Below are 9,772 nucleotides of genomic sequence, written 5' to 3' on the forward strand. Positions count from 1 at the left end.
GCGCAGACGACAACAACTTGCTGGTTTTCAGGTTGGGTTAACGGCATGGAGAACAGTCACCCCCACCACCACCACCAGCAGCCCCCGCCGCAGCCCGGCCCTTCGGGCGAGAGGAGGAACCACCATTGGAGAAGTTACAAGTTGATGATTGACCCGGCTTTGAAAAAGGGGCATCACAAATTGTACCGCTACGATGGGCAGCATTTCAGCCTGGCGGTGAGTAGCCGGCGCGCCTCCCCGCCACCCCCACCCCCGCCATGCCCGATCCGAGGGGCCCAAAGGGCCCGGGGATTCCCCCTCCCGACCATGGGGCCAACTGTCAGCCGGTTCCCGGGACCTGGAGTTTGACAAGTGCCTGGAGCAGGGGGTCTGGCCCCCGACCCGGGGCAGTGGGGGCAGCCCGCCCATTCGGGGTCACCCCCCCATCACTCCCCACAGATGTCCAGCAACCGTCCGGTGGAAATTGTGGAGGATCCCCGGGTGGTCGGCATCTGGACCAAAAACAAGGAGCTGGAGCTGTCGGTGCCCAAATTCAAGGTAGGGACCCCCTCCCCCTTCTCCCACGGCCCCTCTCCGCCCGCCCCCCACCCGCGCCCTCCCTGAGTTCGAAAATAACGCCAGTCCGGACCGAGCCCGACCAGAATCTGAGTTCCCGCCGCCCGGCAGGAAAGTTTGGGCTGGGAGGGGGAGTGCTGCCCAGAGGAGTGTCCCCTCTAGACTACTGTAAACCGAGGAACATTGGGGAAACTGTAATCAAGGCAAAGATACAGTGTCCTGCCCGCCCCTCTGGGGGCTCCGGGTTCCCACTTGGCCCCTGCCAGCCCAGGGCTCTCTCTGCCCAGGGACCCGCCCCCCTTCTCTGTCCCGGGATGGAAGGGGACAACTTCTTAGCCCTGGGGTCACTCCTGGCTGGGCAGAGGAGAGGTGAGCCCTGAATGGAGGTGGGGGTGGGGAAAGAGAAACTGTTTCTTTTTCCCCTTTCCTTCCGAACCCTGAGGACTTCCACGTTCCAAACGATTTAATCCTCTGCTTCTCGGGCCCGCCCGCGTGCATTTCATTTTCTAACGCGGAATTTTTTTTTCCTTTTTTTACCCTTCATTGTTTTCAACGCGGGAGCGAGTAGGGAAGGTTGTTTTCCTATCGGTTTCAAAGCCCTCCAAACTCCCCTCTCCACTCCCTTCGTCACTGTCCCTGCCAGATCGATGAGTTCTACGTGGGCCCGGTGCCTCCGAAGCAGGTGACATTTGCCAAGCTGAATGACAACATCCGAGAAAACTTCCTGAGGGACATGTGCAAGAAGTATGGGGAGGTGGAAGAGGTAGAGATTTTGTACAACCCCAAAACCAAGAAGCACTTGGGCATCGCCAAGGTGGTCTTTGCCACGGTCAGGGGCGCCCGGGAGGCTGTCCGGCACCTGCACAGCACTTCGGTCATGGGCAACATTATCCACGTGGAGCTGGACACCAAGGGTGAGTAAGGCTGCCGGGGCTACCCACCAGGAGGCGCCCAGGAGGCCTGCCAGGTGACCCCTGCCCGCTCCCTGAATTTTATGTCCCCCACCATCATCACCACCACCTGATTATTATTATTTATTTATTTTTGTGGGCCCCCTCCTGAGGGCAGAGTCACGTGGAGCTAAATGTGTTGTCTGTTGCTAGGAGACAAGCTGTAATTTACCAAATGTACCCGGTCCTTGGCCACTGCACCCCTGGGGACCATCCAGAGGTTTCCCCACTGCTGACACCCAACAGGCCCCTCTCTCAGACCCTGTGGCCACCACTTACACTGTCCCAGGGCTGCAGCCTGTGCTGGGGAGGAAGCAGGGTTTGTTTATTTGCGCGGGGTACTGAGGGAGTGTGCTGGGTGCCTTTAACCATGGAAAGAGGCCCCTGGGCTCAAAAGCAGGTCCTCAGGAGTTCCCAGAGTGTCCTAGCTCCCCACCCGACCCCCATGCTATCCCTAACCCCACCCCCACCCCCCCTAGAAACTGCAGCCCGCCTGGGCCCAGAGTGTTGTTTCATTGATAATGTTCCCGAGCAGGGCGGGCTGCTCTGGGTGTTGGAGGGCTGACACGGAGTCTTCCCTCCTCTCTTTCTTAAAGAGACAGCAGCACCTCCCCTGCGCGGGATCTCCGTAGGCTGTGCAGCTGCAGGGAAGTGGGCTGGGGAGGCTGTGCCTTCCACAGCAGGGGCCCCTAGACTCCTCCTGGACCCTGACTGCTGTGGCTTCAGGATCCAGGGCTTTGCCCAGGGTCTACCTGAGCCCTCTCCAGGGAAGTCCGTCCCAGCCAGAGGTGGAAGTTAGAAAACCTGCTGGCTGGAGTGGAACAGAGGGCCATGCTGCTCTGAGGACCCTGCTGTGGCTGGGCAAGCACTGTGGGCTGCAGAGCCCCCTGGGGTCCCTGGGAAGTCCCTCCTGGGAAGGCCTGGGTTGGGTAACTTCCAGAGGTTTATGAAACCTGGGGTTGGGGGGACTCTAGGCACCTCCAACCCTCCCTTGTTTGCTCTTAATAATTAATGTGTATTGATTTATTCTCTGGCTGGGCCATGTGCGCTAGAGGGACCCACCAGCCCACCAGGTTCTGTGTCTCCTCAGGATACAGGCCCACAGTCAGCCCCTGCTGTCCCCATTCTGCCCACCCCCCCATGGCCCTCATCCTCAGCCTCCATCTGGGGAGGGGTACTGACATGGGACCCTGGAGCCTCTGGGGAGCTGCATTGATTTCTCCCTGAGAGTCCACCATGAAGACTCCGCCCCTAACACACACACCCTCTGCTTAAAGAGCAGCCAGCTCTCACCAAAATTTCATTTCTGAAGGGAAAAAAAAAGGCCCTCAGAGACTGCCAACAAAAGTTTGTGTTTCAAGAAAGAAAGAGACCAGTAAAGTGTAGCTCCAGGAATGCGCTTCTTTGCATATGTAAGCAGCCTTGCCCAGGCTCTATAAATACTGATGAGGGCCCCCTGGGTCTAGAAAGCCTGTGCTAGGACAGCCTCCCCAGCCAGGGGTAGCACTGCTCCTCCCCTGGGGCCCCCACCTGGCCAGAGGCCTGTGGGGTTCACAGTTACAGGGGTGCTAGAGTGTTTTGAACTCTGCTGGGTGCCTGGCCCCAGCTCACTCAGCAAGCTGTCACTTCTGTGTCCCCTTTGTGTCACCGGGCTTCCCCCTTCTTTCACTAGCAATCCCTGACTTGTTAGCAGGAAGGCAGAAGGAAGGGGGGGTGGAGTCCTGCCCCATTCGGCCCCTTCTGTGGGTGCCTTGGCCCAGGGAGGGGAGGGTGGCTGGAGGGGAGTAAGGGTCGGTGTTTCTGGATATGAAAGTGTTACATTCTCAGGGTCAGAAAACTAGCAGTAGGACAGCTGCCTGAACAGAGGAGGTTGGAGCAGTTAGGAAGGATGGGTTCCTGGTCAAGACCCACAGCTTCTTCCTTAGGCCTGGGGGACCCTCCATCACCTCAAAGATGGCCAAGCAACCGGGAGTCTCAGGAGGGGGGCCCATCCTGGGACCTCACTGCTCCTCCTTTCCCTGTCACTCCCCTAGGGGAAACCCGGATGCGGTTCTACGAACTGCTGGTCACTGGCCGCTACACACCCCAGACCCTCCCGGTAGGTGAGCTGGATGCAGTCTCTCCGATTGTGAATGAGGCCTTGCAGGTGGGTTTCTCTTTCCCCCCTCCCCCAGCTTCCTAGGCTTAGAAAGGGAGCTGAACCTGGCCATACCCACCCCTAGTTCTAGGGGTGAGGGTGTTTTCCCAGCACCCCCTTCCAGCATGGCTCCCCTCAGTGGGCCCTGCCTCCCAGCATCCTGTGCACCCCTCCACTCCTGCCCCCAGAAAGCAGCGTTTTGGTTCCCTTCTTGGAGCAAGCCTGCCCCCTTGCCCACTCACAGGCCCCCCCCCGGACGACCCTCACCTGGGGAAACTGCTTTTTATCTCACCCTCTTGACCTGCTGCTCTTGGGAGGAGGTTTTCCAGAAGGAAGAGCCCTTCCTGGGTGGCTCTCAGCTGGGTGGTTCACTCAGCACCCCTCCTGTGGCCCCTGCTTGAACCTAGAACCCCAGCGTGGGAAAGGAAGGTCCTTCCCCAAGACCATAGCTCTCCCCTGGTTCTTCCGCTTACCCTGTGGCTGGAAGGCAATCCCTGGTGGAAAACCAAGCCCGTGAAGTCTCCTTTTCTGGTTCTCTGGGACCCCCAACCCTCCAGGTTCTTGGCAGATCATTGGCTACACCAAGATAAGAGTAAGGCTAGGGCCCTCCCAAACCCACTGCCCTTGTTCCCTTCCCTGGAGGGCATCTTCAGATAAGTAAGTGGGCACATGGTTCTCCCGCCAAGGGCCTGGGAGTTTGAACCGCCTACCTTCTGCTTAGCAGCTAAGTGCTTCGCTGCTGAGCCATCAGGGCTTCTTTCTGTCTTGATTCCCTCTCTTTAAGGCCCCTTTGCCCTCCCTCGAGCCTTCAGTTCAGGAGTTCCCTGGCAGCCAGGGAGGGAAGGGAAAGCAGCCCCGTCCCATGGTGTGTTTCTCCCGGTGATCTCATGTCTGTCTCTGGTCCTTTCTCTCTACAGCTGTCTGATGCCCTGAAGCGTCTCAAGGATGGCAGCCTGTCTGTGGGCTGTGGCTCTGGCTCATCCTCTGTCACCCCCAATAGCGGAGGGACACCCTTCTCCCAGGACACGGCTTATTCCAGCTGCCGCCTGGATACCCCCAACTCCTATGGACAGAGCACGCCGCTCACACCCCGCCTGGGCACCCCCTTCTCGCAGGACTCCAGCTATTCCAGTCGCCAGCCCACACCCTCCTACCTCTTCAGTCAGGACCCGACAGTGACTTTCAAGGCCCGACGCCATGAGAGCAAATTCACAGACGCCTACAACCGCCGCCACGAGCATCACTATGTCCATAACTCTCCGGCAGCAGTGGCGGTGGGGGCCACGGCGGCCTTCCGGGGCTCCTCTGACCTCCCATTTGGGACAGTCGGCAGCAGTGGAAGCAACAGTGGCCCCCCCTACAAGGCCCAGCCACAGGACTCAGCCACCTTTGCCCACACTCCACCGCCTGCCCAAGCAGCCCCAGCGCCTACTCCTGCAGCGACCTTCAAGTCGGCCTTCTCCCCCTACCAGACCCCGGCTTCCTCCTTCCTCCCTCCCCCCGAGGAGCCCACTGCCACGGCCACCTTTGGGGCCCATGAGAGCGGGGAGTTCCGCAGGGCACCTGCACCTCCGCCCCTGCCCCCTGCCGAACCAGTGGCCAAGGAGAAGCCGGGCACCCCACCTGGCCCCCCGCCCCCGGACACCAACAGCATGGAGCTGGGCGCCCGGCCCACCTTTGGCTGGAGCCCCGAACCCTGCGACAGCCCCGGCACACCCACGCTGGAGTCATCGCCCACGGGGCCTGAGAAGCCCCACGACAGCCTGGACTCTCGCATCGAGATGCTACTGAAGGAGCAGCGCACCAAACTGCCCTTCCTGCGGGAGCAGGACTCGGACCCCGAGCTGCAGCTGGAGGGCAGTCCCATCTCCTCCTCCTCTTCCCAGCTCTCCCCGTTGGCCCCCTTCTGCACCAACTCCCAGCCTGGCTTCCGTGGCCCCACGCCACCCTCCTCGCGCCCCTCTAGCACTGGCCTGGAGGACATCAGCCCCACGCCGCTGCCTGATTCTGATGATGACGACGAATCGGACCTCGGCCTGGGGCCTCGGCCTCCACCCGAGCCAGGCCCCCCAGACCCTGCTGGTCTTCTGGGCCAGAAAGGCGACGTGGCCTTGGATCTGGCTGGCGACAGGACCCCCACCTCAGAGAAGATGGACGAGGTACTGCCATGTCTGTCCATCTCTGCCTGAGATTGGTTTTGCCGGTCTTGTGTCTCCTGCTTCCCCCAGTAGTTGGGGTAACTAGCTGAAGCGCAGGATCGAGAAGACTGGGGAGGTCAGCCCAGCAGATAGGATGCCGAGGGCAAAAAAGCCACTGCCATCGACTTGCTCCGACTCAGAGCAGCCCGATAGGACAGAGGGGAATTTCTCCGCAGGTTTCTGGGGCTGAAAACCTTTCCAGGAGCATACAGCCTCCTCTTTCTCCCATGAGCAGCTGTGTTAGGTTCGAACTGCTGACCTTTTGGTTAGCGGCATTCTGCATAACCAACACTAGGGCTCCTTGTAGAGAATAAAAGAGGATGCAAAAAGTACTGGGGTTAGGCTTGAATAGCTGATTTGGCTCTGAGCTCCCTGATAGCCAGGGCGAGAAGGGAAAAACCGTCCAGTCGTCTTGCTCACCTTGCTAGGTCAGAGAAGTCAGGGCTTGCTTAGGAGAGATTCTGACTTGAGCTGCTCCCAGAGGATTTAGCGGAGACCGCAGAATTTGGGGTGCTGGTCCTGGGTTTATCTGTGGGTGGCCTGGGGGGATGGTCAGGCCTGCTCCGGCTGTGCAGGCAAATGGGGTAAGTGGAGCTGGCCAGAGAACGCTGCTGGGCCATGGCCGGGGGAGCCCTAGAGGGTAGTGTTCCAGAGACCGGTGTCCTTTGAGGAGAGGGAAAGCCAGGATGGGTGGGGAGGGTGTAGGGTTGTGGGCCTTCTCCTCTCACCCTGGCTCTTGGAGGGAAGGCCGAGAGAGAGCCATAGCTAGAGGCTGGTGAGGTTGGCAGTCTCCCAACTAGACCTCCTCTGGGGTCTTACTGCCCAACATCCAGGAAGTTTCAGGGTGAGGGGCTGGGACCCCTTGTACCCTGCCATATGCCTGTGGAGGCAGGGTTCAGCCATCATGCTGGCCCCCTGCCCTGAGCCTTGTAGAGAGCACTGGGTTCCTGTCCAGGAGGGCCCAGCGGGCATGAGCCCCCAGGGCCTGGACAGAGCACCATGCCCCTGTGGGTGGCCACATGAGGCCCTGGGCCCTTTGATTCAGCCGCCTTGGCTGCCTCAGGGAGGAACAGGGAGGAACTTGGTCTGCCTGAGAGGGGGCTGCAGGTGGCCAGGCTGCTGTGGGTGGGAGGGTGCTTGCCTCCCTGAGGTAGGGAAGTGGGTTATGGCCTCTAGGCAGGGGTTGGGAGGCGGGGAGAGGGGGGCCGGGAAGGGGTTGGTGACAGGTGTGCGGAACCGAAGGGCTGTCGACTGGCTCTGCCACTCCCCTGCCTTCCAAGCTACCTTGAGTCGGGGACATTTTAATGTTGACGAGTTGGTGGCCCAGAGTAGCCAGAAGAGTCTGTGACACCATGTCCCTGTTGGGAAGGAGACTCAGGCCCACAGAGCTGGGGTTTGGAAGAAGCCCTTGGAGCTGAGCTAGCTACTGAGAACGTCCAGGCCGGCCCACGGGAGACCCCTGCTGGCGGCCGAGAGAACAGCACCTAGGTTCCTGGCGATAGGTGGGGGACCAACCAAAGGGAGCAGCCACACCGCCCCAAACTAGATGAGGAGTCAGCCAGTAGCAAGGGGGCAGGACCGAGGCAGTGGGGTGGGGGGTGGGGGCAATGAGGTGATCATTCTCTTTCTCCAAAGAGGCGAGCTAGTTGGAAACTTCGGCTCCAGACATGCTGCTTATTGGTTATGTGACCTTCGGGAAGGCATTTCCCTCTCTGGGTCTCAGTTTTGCACCCTGTCAAATGGGGTGGTGAGAGGACTCGCCTCCTCCAGGTCAGAGCTGGAGAGTTCCCGCTGCTGGGTCCGACCCCTGGTCCTGGGTCCCACCCCCAGCTTGCCGGATGGAAGGAGGGGCCAAGGCAGGGGCAGGACCAGAGGGCCTGGGGCTGCTTGTGATTGGCTGGCTGTGGAGGGTTGGGTTAACCCTCTGTGTTCTGAGTGCCCTTTGTTGAAGCGCTGGCCACTCATCCATTAGCCTGTTGAAGAGAAGACTGGTTGAGCCGGTCCTTGCCTCACTGTGTTAAGGCGTGCGTGCGTGCGTTTGTGTGTGTGTGAGAGAGAGGAGGGGTGTGTGCCCATGGTGTGGGTGTCTAAGATTACGTGTATTAGGAATGTGTAGGTGTGTATAAATGGGATATGTGTGTGTACTGGCTTTGGGTGAGAGTTGTGTGTAAAGGCTGTGGGTGTATGGTGTGGGTGTGTGAGAAGACTGTGTGCAAGGAGTGTGTGTGTGGGGGTGGGTGGGCAGGCAAGGGCCAGAACTTCTTGTTCTCCGCTTCCGCCCACTCCTGCTGGTCTGAGCCGGGCACCCCTCACTGCACACCCTTTTGTTCCGTTGCCCATCCGGCCGGCGGTAGTGACTCCGCCAGGGGGCTGGGCTTGAGCTACCGCTCCAATCTGCGCTGGGGACTCCTCCCCTGGACACACCCCCTCTGGCTTCCAGCTCCACCCCGTTTCAAGCTGCCTCTACTCAGCGCCCCAAAGTTAACCAAAAGTCAATCATCCTGCCTCCTGCCTCTCCTGTCCTCCAGCCTGGGTACCGGTGGCGCCCCCCTCCTCCCTTGACCCCCAGTTCACTGGCAACAGTGAGGGCTTTAGCACTAGACCGACACTGCAGAGGTCATAGCGCGGCTCTGGCAAGAGCCAATAAAAACCTGGTTTACTTCATGAGCCCGCAGGGCCACCAAGCACACCTGTTTAATTTTCTTTCTTTTTTTTTTTACCTGTTTAATTTTCACCTTCTCAGCTAGGGCAGTCTGAATGCACAGGCAGGAGCCCTGGCTCCTCTTCTCAGTTGTATGGCCCTAGGCAAGTTTCTTAAGTTCTCTGCCCCACAATCTTTATCTATTTATGGAGGTGGTAGACCTACTCCATAGGGGTGCACTGCAACCGAGTTAATATATGCAAAGCGCGGAAAAAACGAGGAGTGTGCTAGCTACCTTCGGCCACATAGATACACATCCACCGTGGGTCCCCACCCCATCGGCTATGCCATTAGGAACTCACGATGCAAGCAGTGGTTCATGATGGATCGGACTTCAAAACGTTATCATCATCCGGTGTTCGTACATTTAAGATGCGTCCGTGTATTCGGACATGTTGCTCCTGTTTTGAACTAGGACAAGCACTTCAACGAGCATTAGCTATGAAAGACGCCTGACCGTTGGGACTTTGTACACATTTGACTCCACGACCGACTTAGGGACCCCTGGTCACTATCCAGGGGTTGCTGGTACATCATATGATACTTGTCTGGCGCCCTCATCTCAGAATGCCCCATTCCACGCACATGCCAGGAGCGTGAATGACGCAGGACTATGTTGATATTGGCATCTCTGAGCACAGCTTGGATCAGCTTTCCTCTGCATGATTGGTCTTCTTCCTCCCTCCTCGTGCTGTATGGTTCCCCTTGCGCCCTGCCCTGCTGCCGCTGCCTTCTAGAAGGTTGGCTATTGGAGGACCCAGGGTTGTGCCTGCCTCGTTCTCAGTGGTTGGCATGCAGGAAGTGCTGAGTGAGTAAGCGTTGGGTAAATGCAAGAATCTTCACAAGATGGGTGCTGTTATCCTCAGGATGCAGGTGCAGAAACGGAGGCTTGCTGAGGTTAAATGACTTGCCCAAGGCCACGTGGCTGGGCGGGTGGGAACCAACCTGTAAGGGCAGAGCTCTGGTCACGAGCGGATTCTGAGAGCTAGCTGCTGATTTCCCTGGCTGGTGTTTTGAGGATGGGCGCTCCAAGAGCTGACCTGCCCTCCAGAGCTCATTCTACCCTGTTCTCCCCGCAGGGCCAACAGTCATCAGGCGAGGACATGGAAATCTCAGACGATGAGATGCCATCGGCCCCCATCACCAGCGCTGACTGCCCCAAGGCCATGGTGTTGACCCCAGGGGCTGCAGCGGCCTCTTCTGTGCTGGCCCCCAACCTGCCGCTGCCCCC

General features: G+C 59.1%; 1 protein-coding gene across 1 annotated transcript in view; it reads left to right on the top strand.

The window, feature by feature from the left end:
- The first annotated feature begins 37 nt into the window (after positions 1-37).
- SETD1B (SET domain containing 1B, histone lysine methyltransferase) overlaps positions 38-9,772 on the top strand; it is a 23,909-nt gene continuing 14,174 nt past the window's right edge. Inside the window, exons 1-6 of the mRNA XM_045296718.1 lie at positions 38-216; positions 439-537; positions 1,199-1,469; positions 3,539-3,651; positions 4,560-5,801; positions 9,621-9,772. The exon at positions 9,621-9,772 is cut by the window's right edge and continues 703 nt beyond it. Of these exons, the coding sequence (XP_045152653.1) occupies positions 46-216; positions 439-537; positions 1,199-1,469; positions 3,539-3,651; positions 4,560-5,801; positions 9,621-9,772 (2,048 nt within the window). The 5' untranslated portion in view covers positions 38-45. The remainder of the gene's footprint in view (positions 217-438; positions 538-1,198; positions 1,470-3,538; positions 3,652-4,559; positions 5,802-9,620) is intronic.

This window comes from Echinops telfairi, unplaced genomic scaffold (genome assembly GCF_000313985.2).
Source record: "Echinops telfairi isolate 266 unplaced genomic scaffold, ASM31398v2 ScPeMD7_7412;HRSCAF=8450, whole genome shotgun sequence".
NCBI lineage: Eukaryota > Metazoa > Chordata > Mammalia > Afrosoricida > Tenrecidae > Echinops > Echinops telfairi.